We start from the raw sequence: 17416 nt of genomic DNA, 5'->3' as shown, positions 1-17416 counted from the left end.
TTCAGACCTCTTGAAGCTAGGAAAGGCAGTAGCTTCTGACAGAGCATCAGGCTATAAGGCTACACCCCTATAGAGAGGGACTGGCTGCTCTATTTTTCAACCTGAGAGAAAGTAAGGCCCCAAAGTATGACCATTTCTGTGGCTGGAAAAGTTTTGGCCAAGATATAGCAGAAGGAAGTGGGAAAGGCAAAGGCTTTGGAAGCAGGCACTGGTAGGGCTGGAGCAAGTCACCAAACAACTCCTCTATGCTCCAATTTCCTCTTCCAGAAACCAAAGTAAATGAACACCGTCTCATATTTCAGGTGGGAGGCTCAAATGGGAAGACAGATATTTAAGTGATTGGCACACTGAAACTTTTAAGGCATTGGTCTGGAATATGTCTGTAGCTTGGAAAAACAGGATAGGAGACTGTTGACCTGAGACTCTGTGAAGGCCAAGAATAGTTTAAAATCTCAGTAAAGGAATGATAGGACCTTGGGTCCCACAAGATAATAGTGAGATCAGGACAAAAAAAAAAAAATCCATAAAAATGTGTGCTTTGGTACAGGGAAACAAGAAATGACTAATTTGAGTGGTTAGTGAAAAAAAGAGCGGCAATTAAAAATAATAAATGATGGGTGGGTGAATGCAGGGAGTGAGATATCTTCACCTCTCTCCACTCTCCCAGGCTGGAAGGCAACTCTTGATTCTGCTCCCTCAGGGAGACGGATGAGAACTTGCTGTGTGCAGGCCCTTTGCTGGGTGTGGCAGCTGAGATCTCATCAAATTCTCAACTCTGTGCAGGTTGATTTCCAATTTACAGAAAAATAAACAGAGGCCCTAATGGATTACTTCATTTGCTAGGACATGGAGCTAGGACTTGAACCCAGGCAGCCTGGCCCCAAACCTCCCACCATTCGCCATTCACATGGTCTCCCCTAGTGATTCCACCAGAATGTTCTGCTTGGGGAAACTCACAAAGCCAGGCACTCTCCCACCCCCTGGCTTTTGTGCAGGCTGGTTTCTCTGCCCGGAACACTCCACATCACCTGGTCAACTCTTTCAGCCCACAGTTTAAATGCCACTTCTCACAAGAGGTCTTCTCTCCTGAGAAACCTCTAGACACCATCACCTGCCATGCCCTGCTAGCCTAGGCACACACCCTCCATCTCAACCCTACTATCATACCATGCTGAAATAATCTGTACATGTCCACGTCCCCCCATCTAGGCTGGGAACTCCAAGGGCCAGGGCCAAAGGAGCCCCAGACAAGTTGGCACCTGGCAGATGGGGTACTTAACAGAGCTTGTGTAAAAAGAAATCTCAGTGGGAGCTCAAAAGGTGATGAAGGAGACCCCGGAGCTCGACCCTGGAGCTCTGATGGGCAGAGGAGACAAGTGGAAAGTGTGGAATGAGGCTGAGCTGAGGCTGCTGCTCAGGCTTCTGCATACCTGGGGCAAGAGCAGCCTAGGTAAGCCCATCCTCAGCCCCACCCCAGGCAACGGTGTGGGTGGGGCAGGTAGGCTCCCCCCGGGTCTCACCTGTGCTGCAGTTGAGGCCGCCTCCTCATTGTCCGACTCTTCCTCACTGCTCTCTGAGTCTTCCTGCACCTCAGCTTTGACCTGGGCCACTGCAGGCCCTGCCTTCCCAGCGAGCCCCGGGGTGGTCCGTGCCCCTGAGGGCCCCTTGGTGGGTGCCGAGGCAGCTTTCACTGGGAGGCTTTTCCCTACAGACTTCACCTGGAATGACGTGGAAAAGAGGCATGTCACAGGAGCCAAAGGACCACGTGGGGGCTGGCCCTGCCCCAGCCAAACAAACTTCGCCTCACCTGTCCCACTGAGGCGGCGGGAGCTGTCTCCTCCTCACTCTCCGGCTCCTCGCTGCTTGAAGAGTCCTCCTCTGGCCTCTGGGTGCCCCTGACCACTGCTGGGGATGCTGTGCGGGTTGGCGAAGTCACCGTTCCTGCTTTCCAGGGGGCTGGTGTGCTTACTTGCACTGGTGGGGCCTTGGCAGATGCGGGTGTAATAGGGGTGCCCTTCCTTGGGGAGACCTTGGTCTGAGAAGTTTTCACAGCTGATTTCGCCTGAGGGGACACAGAAGTCAGAAGCTACAGAAGGATCTTGGACTCAGAGCCCCCATCCGCTCAGGGCTGGAGCCCCACTGCCATCCTCCCCCACCGCTCCCTGTGGGGCTGAACCGGCGGGGGCAGCTACCTGGGCTGGAGTCTTGGCTGCAGGGGCCTCATCCTCACTGTCTGACTCCTCCTCACTGCTCTCCGAGTCTTCCTTGGACCTTTCAGTCTTGACCTGGGCGGCTGCAGGCCCGGCCTTCTGAGGGGGGCCCTGGGTGGGACCTGAGGCAGGTCTGACCTGCAGGACTTTCCCCGAGGACTTTGCCTGCAGCGAGACACACAGGCTCAGGGGAGAGCACCCAAAGTGTGGCTTTGTGCAGAGACACAGAGACGGAGAGGGTCAACAGGCACGGTGAGCAGAGGGGGAGGGGCTTCCGGCACTGAGCCGGAGACAAAGAGACTGACAAGCAGGGGCCTCACCTGGGCCAAGGCCGCTGCCCTCAGCGCCTCCCCCTCGCTGTCCGACTCCTCCTCGCTGCTGCTCTCGGAGTCCGCATCCCACTTTGCCACCTGGGCGGCTACAGCCCTTGCCTTCCGAGGGAGCGTTGGGACAGCACTCTTCGCTGAGGGCCCCGTGCTTGTGGCTGAGGCAGCTCTGACCTGGGAGTTTTTTCCCGAGGGCTTTGCCTGGGAGTGACAAAGGACAGGGTCAGGATAGGGGGCTTGGGGGGAATGTATGTGAGGTAAGACAGGAGGTGAGGAGAGCGGATGGAGGGCAGCGGTTCTGGGTGCAGAGGAGGAGAGGCCCACAGGGTCTCTGCAGGCGATGCACAGGGCCGGGCCGGGCATCCCTCCAGCCTCACCTGAGCCAGGCTCGCGGTTTGGGGCACGGTTGTGGACGCCTCCCCCTCGCTGTCTGACTCCTCGCTGCTGCTCTCTGAGTCCTCCTCCTGCCCCCTGGTCTGGGCCTGGATGGCTGCAGGCCCTGCCTTGCCAGGGGGTGCTGGAGGGGCCCCTTTCCCAGGGGAAAGCACCTGGGCAGGTGCTGCTGAGGTGGCTCTGACCTGGGGGATCTTCCCTGAGGGCTTTGCCTGGAGCGAGAGAAACAGTATTAGAGGAGGGAGCCCAGACGGTGGGCGTGAGGAAACACAGGCGAGCGGACAGGGTTAAGGACACCGCAGACACCACACCACACGGTGAGACGGCGCAGGGCTCTGAGCATGGCTGGGGCGCATGCAGAGCGGGAGAACAAGCCCTCAGAAGGCCTCCTGGGATGGGGCGCTGGCTGTGGGACTCTCCCTCCCCAGGCCTCACCTGCAGCAGAGTCTGGGCAGCTGGCGCCTCCTCCTCGCTGTCCGACTCCTCGCTGCTGCTCTCTGAGTCCTCCTCTGGCCTCCCTGCCTTCCCAGGGGGTGCTGGGGTGGCCCCTTTCCCAGGGGTCCCCTTGGCAGGACCCAAGGCAGCTCTGACCTGGACAGTTTTCTCGGAGGCCTTCACCTAGTAAAAGAGAAAGTGCAGTTTGCTCCCCTCCTTCTGAAAATCCCCTCGTGACACCTTAAGAATAAGGCTCGAGGCCTTAGTGAGGCTCACGAGACCCCCTGCTTCTCTCCGCACTCGCCACCTTGACCGGTGCTCCAGCCGGTATGGCCGACCAGCCAGTATGGCCATACCTCTTCATTCCCGGGGCCTTCACACCCCCTGCCCATTTCACTACCACTACCACTACCGCCTCATCCCCTGGGTCCCAGACAGATGCCAATTCCTTATAGCAGTTCTCCATGATGGCCCTGCCCCAGGGTGGGCAGGCTCAGGGCTCCCAGGGGCCTTTGACCACCTGTCTGACCCCTATTCCTCCCTGCTCTCTGATTCCAACAGCTTCCCAGCCTCTCTGGCTTTCCCTTAGGACATGCCCAGCTGCAGCTGCGACTACCCAAGCGAGGAGAAGGGGGTCCCAGCAGCTGGAATGGATGCGGATTCCCGTCTGCTAACAAGCCATGATTTGGCCTGAGAAGCCAGAGGACCAGGTAATTAAAACTTCTCAAGCCCCTTCACAGCAGGACTAGCTGGGACAAGGACAGCAGCCCATTTACTAGACAGGGAAACTGGGGTGAAGGGAGTGGTTACTGACTGGGTGGGGTGCAGCACCTGCCCTTTGGGAAGCAGCCATTCCAGGCCAGTGCTTGGACAGGAAGGGCCATTTCCAGAAGCGGCTGGAGCAAAACCAGGTGCCCTTGCCCTTCAACTCCCATAGCCCCGCCTCCCTCTCCCCAGACTCCACGGCGAGTCTCCTCTGGCAGGGAAGGTGCTCATTACACAGTTACTCCACCAGTCTCGGGGCCAGGGAACCAGGGAACCCCGAGGAGCAGGCCTCCCTTGGGCCTCACCTGGCGGGGTGTCCCCGCAAGGGCCCCCTCCTCACTCTCGGAGTCCTCGCTGCTCTCTGAGACCTCTTCTGGCTTCTTGGCCCTGCTGGCCGGGGTCATGGCACCCCCTCTGACTTGGGGTGTCACACATCCCGCCTTCCCTGGGGTCGGGGCTGCCCTTCTCCTTGGAGACTCCTTGGCCACAGCTGCTGAGGCTTTGACCTGTGGTGGTTTTACTGCAGGTTTCACCTGGAACAAGAGGATGGAATCAGAGAATAATCCTCTCCACCCGTGAGGAGTATAAGATGCTTCATAGTTTGTAAAGCTCTTTCCTAATGTCATCTGGTTCTCAAACAACTCCCTAAGACAGATACTGTCTTTACACCTGTTTTCCAGTACAGGACAAAAGGCTCAGAGAGGTTAAACCACTCAACACCAATACGGAGGGGCAGAGCTGTGACTTGAACCCATGTCTATATGGCTCTGGGGGCGGAGCTCTCAACCACGATGCTCGTCTCCCACCTGGCACACAGGGCCCAGCAGAGGGGCAGCCACTCTCAGCCAGGACAGCTCATGATTGTCTGTCCCTCCAGCTACAGTATCTCGTCATGGTGGCCACCCCACGGGCCAGGAGGCTAGGATCTGAACTCCAGTCTTGGCACTGGCTTGCTGAGATTCCTGGGGTACATTCCTTCCCTCTCTGGGCTCTGGCCCACTGAAGCTATGTGTTTGGCTGCTGGTTTCCCAGGGCCAGGAGTGTCGCTCATTCCCTTGGCAGGGCCTGGGGGATGGGAGCCCAGGGCGTCCTTATGGCTGGCTGTAACTAGGGCCCGAAGGTGGGACGGAATGTGGGGAGCAGCCCACAGCTAGGCCCGGGGTAGCTGGGAGCAAGGTCTCCACCTTCGTGGGTGACTGGTTAAGGCAGGAAGGCAAGGTAGGAAGCACCGTGGGTGCCAGGCCAATCCATCCCTGCATCCTACTCTTCTCCCTCTGCAACACCTTTCCCCTGGGTGTCCTGGCGCCAAGCACCAGCATCTCCTGCCAGCACTACTCCAACAGCCCCTCAACCACCTCATTATGTTTATTCAGCACTGTCCTCCGATCCAGGCCACAACCAGCGATCTTCCCGAACCGTAAGTCAGGCCATCTTACCGCTGTGACTGTAGCCGTGCAGTGGCTTCTCACAGTCTCCAGAATAAAACCCAAATTCCTCTCAGCAGTCCTCTTGGTCAGGCATGGATCTGGCCCCTGCCTACTGACCTCACCTTGTATCACTTTCCGCCTCATTGATGAAATTGCAGATCACCGTTGCTTAAAAGCACCAAACTCGTTTTGTGTCTGCCTCTGCCCATGCTGTCCCTCTGCCTGCGTCACATTCCTATTACTACGCCTCAGAGCTCTCCACGTTTCCCTTTCATAGTAACCATCACCACAGCAGTTAAATTTCTGAGGGACCCCTCCACTTCCCCACGGCAGCAGGAATCCCACCCATCCTGCTTACCACTGTTTCCCCAAGGCCTGGCGTTTGGAAGGTGCACAATAAGGAATAACCTGCGGGGACTCCTCCCAGGTCACGGTTCACAGAATAGACACGGCCACAGACTAAAAGACCTGCCTGCCCCTGGCTGGTGCTGAGGCCTGGCATTCACCAGCAGGCCCAGAGCCCCCTCAGCAGCCTCACCCCACACCCCAGTCACCCGGACAGCCACGCTCCTGCCCCGTGGCCTTTGCTCGTGCAGTTCTTCCCACTCGAACACCCCTCCCCCCACCTCCCTCCCCGTGAAGCCTCCTGTGCGTCAAGGCCGTGGTCCAGGGCCGCCTCTCCCAGGAAGGCTTCCCCCCACCTCACAGGCAGGATGGCGTCTCTTCCCCCCAGCCCCACGCCTTCGCCTGCCTAGAGAGCAGTGAGCAGCGCCTGGCTCCCCACCTCCGCAGGTCTCAGCCTTCCCAGCTCCCGGTCACCCTGACACCCTTGCTGAACTGATCCGGTGCTCCTGGTAGGTGAGGCCCCGGCCAGGCCCCCAGGAGGGTTAGAGGTTTGCAGAGGGCAGCTCCTGAGGATGGGCGGCAATTACCTCCACGTCCGTCTCATCACTCGAGCTGGAGGTGTCCTCGCTGGAGCTGGCGGCCTGGCTGGCGGCGGCCATTCCTGAGGAATAAACAAGGAGGAACTGAGGGCCTTTCCAGACCCGCCTGCCCCTCGCCGGCACCCTCCACACCAGCTACTCAGGGCCAGGTGCGAGCGCTCCTCCTCCCGCCGCAGCTCCGCGCTCTCTGGAAGGCGCACAGCCCAGGGGCATGCCACTCCCCCTGTGCTCCTGCGCGGCTCTGAGGCCCCGGTAAGGCCTATGATATTAGGTCCTAACACATGAGCGCCAGGAGCTGACAGCTCAGAAGATCTCCTTCCACCAGCACACAGCAGCAGGCAGGGCAGATGCTATTTTACATGGGAGACGGAGGCAAGCCCAGGCCTCTCAGCTTAGCCTCTGAGCCTCTGCGGCGGGCCCCGCACCCACCTGAGAGCAATAAACCAGAAAGGGCTCCAACCCCACCCCGGCTGCTCACACGCCCTCCGCAAAGCCTGAGGTGTCCCTGCAGCTGACTCTTCCTCACCCGGGGGGGGGGGGAATGGCCTGAGGTGGGGGTCCTCGCTGTCATAGAGACAGCCCCCTGAATTCCAGAAGGTCCCAGGGCCTGACAAAGCAGCGCCCAGGTCTGCTTCCTCAGCCCGCACTCGGGGGGCCTGGTCCTAGAGGGCAGGGCCGCTCACCAGGCTTGGCAGTGGTTCTGAGGGCCGAGACACTGCCCTCCTCCTCAGTTTCTGAGACCAGGATGGTATTTGCCGAGGGCCCTGCCGCCTTCTGGGGTGACTTCCTGGTGAGGAGGTGGGCTACTGCCTTCCCGGAGGCAGGGTGTGCCGTGGAGTTCACCGTCTTGCTGGCTTTCTTGGTCTTTGCCTACACAGAACAGGAGTGACAGACAGTGGGTATGGCCTGGCAAATGAGGGCACAGACCACATCTGATCCCAGCTCCACCACTTCCTAGCCCTGTGAGCTTGGGCACACTACCTCCCTAAGCCTCAGTTTCTTCATCTTCAAAGTGGGGCTAAAAATGGTACCTCCCCTCGCAGAGGTGTGGAGAGAACCGAATTACAGTTCTTGAGACACAGCAGTTTTGCTCAGCGGTAAGTAGCATTTTGCTGTGGACATTACCACGGCCTCATAATTCTTTCTACGTATTTTTTACTAATGCTACAGGCAATATCAGGGACATAATCCTTTACATGTCTGTGACACTGCTTTGTGGATGACCAAAAAAGGATATTCTAGTTTCCAAGTAGTTTCCAGCCTAGAAAGTGATTCTTGAGGGACTTCCCTGGTGGTCCTGTGGTTAGGACTCCACACTTCCACTGCAGGGGGCACGGGTTCCACCCCTGGTCGGGGCACTAAGAGCCCACAAGCCCCCCAGCACGGCCAAAAAAAACCAAAAAAAAAGAAACAAAAAAATGCTTCTCAAGCTTTCAGAGCCACAAGTGTCTTATTTGCTCTGGTGTCTCCACTGCCTTGTGCAGTGCCTGGAACATAACTGTATTCGTAACGATTTGCTGAGTGAACAGGTGAATGCGGGGCCGGAGGAGGAAAGGAACTGTCTCTTCCAGGTGTGTAATGTGCCCAGTGGCCCATGGCGGTAGGCGTTATCCCCATCTTACAGAAAAAAAAAACTGAGGCCCACAGAGGTGAAGGGACAGACCACAACCACACTGCGACTGAGGCTGAGATCTGAATCCAAGTTGGGCAATTACCCACAACCCTATCCTTCTCTGACACAGGGGACTGTGTCCTACAGGGCACTTCAACTCCCACGGGCGACAGCTTGGAAGGTGGTCTCACTCACCTTGGCTTTTTCTTTCACACCTGAAGGCAAAACCTTCCCCGTGGCTGAGGAGTTGGTAGATGCTAGTGCCGGGACTGCAAGACAAAAACACTGGTTGGGTGAGCCAGATGAGCATCTTCTCATGGGTGAGCGGCAAACAGGCTCAGGTCACCTAATAATTCAACTGGTATGGCTGCCTGGGGCTGGCATGAGATCTGAGGCTAAGCCTGGACCGGGAAAGAGCTCGGTGGTGCATCAGCCACATCCCCCAGGAGCAAGAGAGGAGAGTGACGACATGAAAGCCATGTGTCTGCATCCCCGATGGGGTCCCAATTCCCTGGTGGCACGAGATGCTGAAGCCCCCAGAGGAAAAGGGATTGGCTCCTAGTCCTGCCGCATACTACCCCGGAGGCCCCGCATAACTCCAGGGGTGCCATTCCCACAGGCTACCTGCCACAACGCAGCCCTAACGTCACTCAGCAGTACAGGGGCAGGTCAGGCAGCCCCAGGTCCACAGAGAAAGCTGCTTGAATTAAGCGGTTTCTCAGTGGAGGAGTAGCTGAACCATGAGACCGGGACCCTGTTAGGGGTTTTCCAGATTTCCAGATTCTTGTTGCTTTTACACCGGGGTATCGTCTCCTTAGAGCTCAGATTAGGGAAAGATTTCTAATGTATGCTGTGAAATAAACAGGATGTTGTTGAAATGAATGATATGATCTAATTCTTTTCCTGACATTTAATTCCATCTCTATTTTTAATTACAGAAAATTTTAAGCCCGTTCCTAAGTAGAGAGAAAGTGTATAAAACCACCCTGCTCCAACCATTATCAACTTGTGGCCAATCTTATTTCAACTGTCCCCCCATTCGCCCTTCCCTGCTGAGTATTATTCTGAAGAAAACACCAGACATCGTATCATGTTGCCCACAGATATTTCAGCATGTTTCTCTCAATGAGGACTCTTAAAAAGTATAATTATAATTCCATTATTACAGCTTTAAAAATTTATTAATATCAAGTAGCCCGTCAGTAGGAAATTTTACAATTTTTGTTTTAAATAGTGTGTAGGTATGGATGTAGGCAAGTATGGATGTCTATCTGTATGATTTCATATACAAAGGAGAGCATTGTAAGGCTACCCTCCAGGAGATACATTTAGGGAGTGGAAGGGGAGCAGGCGAGGGGAACAGGAAACCTCCCACTTTTCTTCTGTATGCTTTTGTACAGTTCACAGTGAACCTGTTTTGCATTATAATTTTAAAAGAGTAAGCAAGGTATAAAATGCATATTTAGTATGATCTCAAGTATCTGAAAAAACATGTTCAGGAAAAATAAATGGAAGAATAATTTGCCAAATTATATGTGGCAAGAATATAGGTAATTTTTCCCTACCTTTCTGAAAAGTAATTTTCACATATTCTATAATGAATACTCTATAACGAAGCCTGTATTTCTTTTACAATCAGAAAACATATTTAAAAATTAAGAAATTATCTTCTATGTAAGTAAAAACCAATAATGCAAAGAAGAACGATAATTCCTCTGTAGAGCTACGACCACTGTTGGTTAAAGCACAAACTGCCCTGAGAACATGGGAGGAAGGGGCTGTGAAGGCCTCCCTGGGTCACCCCTGCCAACACCCTGAAACCAGAGTGCCCGGGACGGCTTGCCAGTGCTAACCTGCACACTTCCAAAATAACAGGAAGATTGGCAACTCCTGAAGCAGCCCATAAGCACACAGAAGAGGTGCCCGCCAGCTGCCCTCTCTGAAATCTCTCTAGCAGGTCTTCTGAAAATGTGGGCTTCTTTCTATCTTTATCAGAATCACCTGGAGGGCTTGCAAAAATGCAGCTCCTGGGTCCCACTGGAGGGGCTGACTCTACATGCCCCAAATTAGACTGTAAGGGCCCATCCATGTTTTTGTTCACCATTGGATTCCTAGCACCTGGGACACGATGTCTGGCCCAGAGGAAGGGCTCAAATCAAGACTGAAATAGGTATGTGGGACCCTTCCAACCTTCCCGCTGAAAGGGCCGGTCCTCTGAGGGCTCACTGAAGGAGAAGCTGGAGGTGGACTCTCCCCTGGAACAATCCAGTACACAACAGCCTGTTCCCGAAAGGTGCAGGGCGCTGAGCTGAGCCCCCCAGCACACAGGGCTCTTACTGGCTTTGGTGGTTTCCGCTTCTGCCTCCTGCTCCTCCTCCTCCTCCTCCTCTGAGCTCTCTGAGCTGCTAACGGGGTCTGACACGCGGGTCTTCTTGGCCTGCAGGGCTGCATCTTCCTCTGCCTTCTGCTTCTGGCCAATCTCTGAGGTTCTGCAGGACAAGGGTGACTGGCTAGTTCAACCGGGTGACAAGGACAACCCCAGGAGAGTTGAAAAGGAAGACCTCCCCACATCCTCCCCGCCCCCAAAGGAAACGTGCATAAAGAGAGTTTAAACAGTGCTGAAACACAGTGTTAGATACAATTTTGTGTTCTGCATTTTCACTCATTTCATCGTATTTTTACAATTGTCTATGAGTCTTCAAATATTCAGGAAGGGTGGACAATATTATATAACAGCTGCTAAGAGTCACTGAGCGTTAAGTGCCGGCACTATAGACACTTCACAGCACCATCCAGGCTCCTCCTTCCTCCAGAACTTGTGGCACCTGCAGTGCCCCCTCTTCCTGGAAGATTCTGCCCAGGTCGGTCCCTATTGTCCTTCAGGCCTCAACTCAAATACAGCCTCCTCAGAGAGGCCCTCCCTGATTACCCCACCCCCAAGACATTCTCTGCCCTGCCATCCTGTTTCATTTTCTTCAGAGCACGTTCCTCTCTCCTGTTATTTTACCTACTTCCTGCTTGAAGCCTCCACTGCACAGCCAGGTCCTTGGAGAGGAGGGCTGGCAGGAGCCTTTTCCAGCTCCCTCAGTACCTTGAACACATAGCATGAGTCTCACGGCCAAGTGAGTTGCCCAGAGTCAAAGAGTAAGTCTCAGGCACTGGGGAGGATAAGCACCCAGATGGCTGAGTTGCTGGAACTTTCGAGCATCATCTCCCCTGACCCCAGCCTCCTGCCCCGAGGGAGTCACTGTCTGTGCCCCATGCTCTCCAGACGGGACGGATGCTGTTCTGCCAGTTTGGGATGTGCTGCTTGGGTCCCTTGTTCCCAGGAAGGCTACTTGCTGGGAACCTTCTGCAAAAACAGGCCTCATTTACTACATGTACCAGTTCACTCTGCCTCTCTCCTCCCAACAGAATGTAAGTTTCACAAGGGCAGGGATTTTTCTCCGGTTTGTTCCCAGCTATATCAAGAACAGTTCTGGCTCACAGTAAGTGCTCAGTAAATACGGAGGTGAGTGGGGGTGGGAGGGAGATGCCTCCAATGGCTAGGTTTAGCACTTTATTTACCATTATTATCTTCATTTTACGGATGGAGACAGACTTGGGGAGGCCAAGTTTGTCCAAGGTCATACGGCTAGTTGCTGGGTTTGAACCACTAGGTTAGGCTAGCTCTGGTGGGTGTGAGGTCCTCACCCCAGTCAGTACTCCTCACCCACAAAAGGGGCTGGTGGCAGGGACGGGCGTGCGCTGCGGCTCACTGAAGGAGTTCTCTGGGGAAGGAAGTGCTGTGCAAACACACAGACACCTGGGCAAGTGGGAAAGGAAGTGGGGGTGTGCCCTGTGCTCACTTCAGCAGCAGAGGAGAGCCAAGAACTGAGGCTTGATAGGGCTCTCAAAGACCTTAGCTCTCTACTGGAAGCTCGGATCCCTTCCACACCATGCCTGCCTTTGTTGACACACCTCTGATGACAAGGAGCTCACAACTCCACTGTAGCCTACCTCATTTCTGGAGAGCTCTGATGACCCACTGCTTTTATTCAGAAGCTGAAACCTGTCTTCCTAAAGCAGGTACATATGAGTCCCACTTCAGTCTCTCGGGCCCCAGGGAACACCCCACTCCCTTCATCTTCAAAGATGTGCATACAAAAAAAAAGATGTGCATACAGAGGTCCCTTGCCTGCCCCTCTGACATCTCTTTCCCATCCCAGACAGTTCAGTATTCACTATCATTCCTCATGGGACATGACTGCAGGTCCTTCACTCCCATAGTTGGTTGTGGTCAGGCCAGTTCATGGAGAGAACGATTATCCCTCCTTCATTTTCAAACCATTCCTCTGCTGATATGTCCTTAGATTATTCCCCTCCTTGTTTCCCATGTTTTACAGGCATTTCACATTCAACATGTCTTTGAAATCTTTCCCTCCAAATTGGGTTCCTTCCATTCAGGTGTACAAGTCAGACACCTGGGAGTGGACTAGATGCCTCTCCAAACCATCCACAGACCCTCATCTCATCCTCTCACATTCCTGGAATCTACCGTCTCCCTCCATGTTATTACTGCCTCAAGCTCCATCAGCTCTTGTCTGGATAATGATATCCACAGCCTCACCTGGTCGCACCATGCTGCAGGGATCTCATCACTCTCTGCTTCACCCTTCCATGGCTCCCACAGCTCTTGGGGCAAAGACACAACTGCTCCCCATGGATGATCAGGCCTTGCATGGAGTGGGCCCTGCCGACGGTCCAGCCTCGTCTGCACTGTGCCCGCAGCTACAGGCCTCACACCAGTAGTTCCCTCTGCCAGGTACACTCTACTGGCCCCTCCACACCTATTGCCTCGTTCACTCCCCCACTCCCTGCAGCTCTCAAATCAAAGGTCACTTCAGGGAAGCCTCCCCTAAACCCCCAAATGAGGCTAGGCTAACCTGTTTAGGTAGTTTTGGCACTGGGCACCTCTTTGCATAATCCTTACTACCACTGTAATTTGACACTCATTTGTTTTTTCTGAGGCGTGCTTACCTTCCTGGACTCCAATGTCAGCTCCAGGAAAGAAGGAACCATGTATGTCTCACTCATGACAATATCTTTGTACTTAGAACAGAGCCTGGCATTCAGTAGTTACTCAATAAATGTTTATCGATTGAATGAATAATAAAAGCTGCTGAGAAGCTTTTGTCCTTAAGAGGCACTGATCACAGCTCAGTGTCCTCTCCATTACCAGACACCCGTATCTGTGACCTGGCTTCCTGGAGGTGATAATAGTATCTACGGTGGGCTATGGGGACAGATCTTACACCAGATTAGTATCCCAGCTGATCCCAAGCTGAGGGCTTGCAGTGTCCCTGCTGTACTCTCTCAGTCCCATTAGACTTACTGTTGCCAGTGTGTATAGATGTCCAGAAGGGTTACAGGCTGAGTCAGGAAACTTTTCTGCAGAGAAGTAAAGAGAAAGCAGTAATCAATCCCCCAAGCACAGTAAGGGTCCTCCTTGGGCCCCACTCTCACAACGTCATGATCTACAGAGAGGTGGTTGAGAAGAGGGTCTTTCTGCTCTGGGAAGTATGTCTGCTTGACCCTTCCAGTACCACCCAAACCTTCCAGAGACAAGCAGGGCAAGTATTTCCAGCTAAAACCTTTTAAGACAACAAGTTGGTGAGGAGTACCTTTGAAGATTAGAGTTGGAATGTTCCAGGCTAGCATTTATCCAGCCCCCAGCCTCCCTGGCACTCTCCAGGCTTAGGTGCCACGAGACAGGGCTTTTTCCACCCCTGACCTTTCAGAAGGCTTTCAAAAGCCAGGCTGGTCAATCTCCCCAGGACAGTACGAACCACACCAGACACCGCGCTGTCAGCTCACCCGCTGGGAAGAGACTGGAACCAAATGGTGCCAGTCCTTTGGTAGAAGCAGAGGGCTTTGGAGCATCAGAAGCCTATTCTCTCTGCAAATGTCAAGAACCTGGGGTGTCAAGTGCCCCAAGGAGGTTGAGTGAGTAATGTGGGGCGAGGGCAGTGCCGGGGATTTAGGCAGAGTGGTCAAGAGGGTGCACCTGGACTCAGGCAGAGCGCCTGTGTTAACTGGATGGGCTACTCTCTTCACCTCTTCAAACTTCTGGTTCTTTCTTTCTAACGTGGGGATAACAGCAGTACCCACCTAAGATGTTGCTGTCAGGCCTGATCGAGACCATCTAGTCAGTGACCAGCACAGGAGCCAGTAACATTGAGAGTGTAACTGACAGTAATTCAAAGTGTCAGTTTCACTCTCCTCGGCCCCTGGCACACTGGCCTCCTCACTGTCCCTCAAATCTGTCAGGGCACCCTGCCCGCATGGGGGCTTGCTATTCCTTCTGTCTGGAATGCTCTCTCCTGCCAACTATACAGCTCACTCCCTCACTTCCTTCAGGTCCTTGCCCGAATGTCACCTTCTCATTGGGGTTTCCTGACCACCCTATATAGATAATTTAACTCTGACATTCCTTATCCCCGCCCCCGCCTGCCTTATTTTTATAGCTAGCACCTACCATCACCCCACACACTGTATCATTAACTTCAAAAAAAAAAAAAAAAATCAGTCATCTGTCGGCTCCTGCTGGAATGTATGCTCCACGAGGGCAGGATACTTTTGCTTAGGTAAATGCCCCAAAGCAGATGGCTATTCTCCTTCACCCCCTGTAGCTGTTAAGTCATGTTAACTGGAGTAAGAAGGGCTACCGAGGTCCAAAGAAGACTGGAAAAAGCACAGGTAATGTCGTAAGGCCCATCATCCTTTAGTTTCTCCAGGAGGTCCCGAGAGCAAGCATCATGACCACAGCCTCCACCACAGCCAAGGGGTACTGATTAACCAAGTCAGTAGCCACCACGCCAGCTTAAAACTTCCCAGTGGCTTACCACTGCTCTTCAGATGAAAACCAAAGTAAGCCAACTCCCTGCCTCTGTCTCCCCAGGGACCTCTATCACCCTTGTACTCCACACTTCAGCCAACTTTCTGGGGCAGTACATATGCAACAATTTGCACCTCTGCTTGGAATATCCACCTCCCTTCTCTCAGATCTCAAAGCAACATCCACTTCCTCAGGAAAGCAACCCTGGATATCCCTGACCAGGGCAAACTGCCATTCTTGTCTTAACACCCTATGCCCCTCGTTCTTGGCACTTAATGCAGTGTTAAGTGTACAGGTGTTTTTATGGTTCTTTGATTTATGTCTATCTCCCCTACCAGATTCAGACTGTAAACTCTAAACAGTGAACTGGGGGACCGTGCTCACTATTCTGTCACCAGTACTCTGACCGCCAGATTAACAGCTGCTCAAAGAATGGATGAAGTAAGAAATGACTGCACCACGAGTTCGAATCCCAAAGCTGTCCGACTCAGTACAGAAGGGCTGCTAAGGACTTGAGCTCCAGCTCAATTAAGGGGCTTCAGACCCCCTCTCTTGGCGCTCTTTCGCCCCACCAGAGCTGGTCGCAATCCACCTCTCAGACTCGCAGCAACCTTCTCGCCCCAGGGAGCCGCGCCGAGCCACGTGGCCCGAGACTTCGGAAACTTTAAACTGCCGCTCCCAGGAAGGGGGTGGAGGTAAGGGGCGCGGGAATTATAAAGCCCTGAGCGTCATATCTCACGTCCCGGCCCGCCCACTGCACAGACAGGGAAACTGAGGCCCATAAGAACTGGGAGCCGCCGGGGTGGAGAGCAGAGGCTGAGTCTCCTTCGGCACCCCAGGCCGCGTCCCGGAGCACCGCGGGAATCCGGCTCTGGGCGCCCTCCAGGCCGCCAGGGGAGGAGGCGCGGGCCTCCTCTCTTCAGATCTTGCACGCGGCCCTCGCACACGGCCTGGGCACGCTTACCTGGCCGCTCTGCTCCTTCACTTCCCGCGCCGCGCGCACATAGCCCGCCTGCAGCAGATGCTGGTAGATCAGGGGAAGCAGCTCCCGCCGCTTCCTGGCTTCGGCCATGCCCGCAACCCCCGGCTTGTCGGTTTACCTGCACGCCCCCCTCAGTCCCCGCCCGCCACTTCCCTCTTGCCCTTAGACCTCGCGACCCCCACTTCCGGCTCCTCCTCCACCCGCCGCGCGGCACGCCGGAACATGTAGTCTTATCTCCAGGAGTGGCCGGCCCCGCCCCGGTGGGTGAAAGGGGCGGAGGCAAGGAGGACAAGGAGCCCTCCCATTGGCTGAGAGGGCGTGGTCGGACCCGGACGCGCCCCCTGGGCCGGCCACGATTCGAATGACCTCCCCTTAAATCCTTCAGACTTGTTCCTTGAGATTTGTCTTCCACTTAGCTGTCTGACAGCTGCGATCAGGTTTTACTCATCTCTGAACATCCTAATCTCCAGCTCTCTCTAGACCCGAACTTGCAGTTACCCACTCGTTTATTCATTTCACAGATGTTTTAGAGCCCATAAACCAAGTACTATTTGTCATTGTTCATTCATTCATTGAACAAATAGTTATTGAGCACCATACCTTGGGTTAGCGCTAGGCTAGGATTGGGGGATAAAAAGATGAATAGGATATGGCAGCTGCCCTCAAAGCTCACAGGGAGGAGGGAGACAGTCGGTAACCAAGCAACTATGGTTCAATGTCTTCTGTGCATTGTCCGGGACTGATACAACCTGTGGGAGAAAGAAGGAGGGGCCCCTGACCCCAAGGAGATATCTAAGCTTAAGCTTAAAGATGGAGTAGGAATTTCTAGGTGCAGAGGAGAGGGATGGCATCCCACGCAGAGGGCACTGCATGAGTATAGACAGGAGAAACCACCCTGGTACAGGCTGGGAAACCCAGACAAAAAACCAAGTCTGTGCTGCTGGGCTGTAGAGTTGGAGGGTTGAGAGAACGAGTGAGGACACAAAAGGATGGAGAAGTTAGCAGGGCCTACGGCACCCCCTCCCCCCAGCCACAGTTTGCACCTTTGCTCCAAGGGCAATAGATAGTCTCTGACTGATTTTATGCAGGAGGGTGACCTGGATTTATGTTTTTAAAAGATTGCTATGACCAAAGCATGGAAGATGGATTTGTGGAGAACAAAACTGGACGTGAGGGTGTTGTAGTTGTGGAGGGGAGGTTGGCAGGGAGAGGGTGACCTAGGCTGGGGAATATTTGAATCAGCTGTTCTTAACTTCATGGATTCATCGAGAAACTGAAGACAGCACGAACCTAACCTTTGCTGCAGAAAAATTTGAAATGTACAGACACATAACATTTTCCATCCAGTTTTAGGACATGGATAAGCACATACCTGAACCTCCTAGGCTTAGGAACTGCTGCTCTAGGAAGAAACAGGGACAGGACCAGGTGACTGATGGAATGTG

General features: G+C 54.1%; 1 protein-coding gene across 9 annotated transcripts in view; it reads right to left on the bottom strand.

Moving 5' to 3' along the window:
- TCOF1 (treacle ribosome biogenesis factor 1) overlaps positions 1–16145 on the bottom strand; it is a 38401-nt gene extending 22256 nt beyond the window's left edge. For 8 of the 9 annotated variants that reach the window (XM_057541011.1, XM_057541013.1, XM_057541014.1 and 5 more), the window contains exons 1-13: positions 15954–16144; positions 13487–13542; positions 10450–10601; positions 8308–8381; positions 7184–7370; positions 6489–6562; positions 4435–4662; positions 3365–3547; positions 2914–3141; positions 2531–2737; positions 2193–2375; positions 1808–2062; positions 1521–1718 (exon numbers count right to left, since the gene is read on the bottom strand). In XM_057541011.1, coding sequence (XP_057396994.1) covers positions 1521–1718; positions 1808–2062; positions 2193–2375; positions 2531–2737; positions 2914–3141; positions 3365–3547; positions 4435–4662; positions 6489–6562; positions 7184–7370; positions 8308–8381; positions 10450–10601; positions 13487–13542; positions 15954–16061 — 2133 coding nt within the window. In that variant the 5' untranslated portion in view covers positions 16062–16144. Of the gene's footprint in view, positions 1–1520; positions 1719–1807; positions 2063–2192; positions 2376–2530; positions 2738–2913; positions 3142–3364; positions 3548–4434; positions 4663–6488; positions 6563–7183; positions 7371–8307; positions 8382–10449; positions 10602–13486; positions 13543–15953 lie in introns of all 9 variants that reach the window. The other variant, XM_057541017.1, reaches the window with a different exon arrangement.
- Positions 16146–17416: the final 1271 nt, after the last annotated feature.

This window comes from Balaenoptera acutorostrata, chromosome 2 (genome assembly GCF_949987535.1).
Source record: "Balaenoptera acutorostrata chromosome 2, mBalAcu1.1, whole genome shotgun sequence".
In the NCBI taxonomy this organism is placed as follows: Eukaryota; Metazoa; Chordata; class Mammalia; order Artiodactyla; family Balaenopteridae; genus Balaenoptera; species Balaenoptera acutorostrata.
The sequence above is the reverse complement of the archived record's forward strand: the minus strand, read 5'-3'. Positions and strand labels throughout refer to the sequence as shown.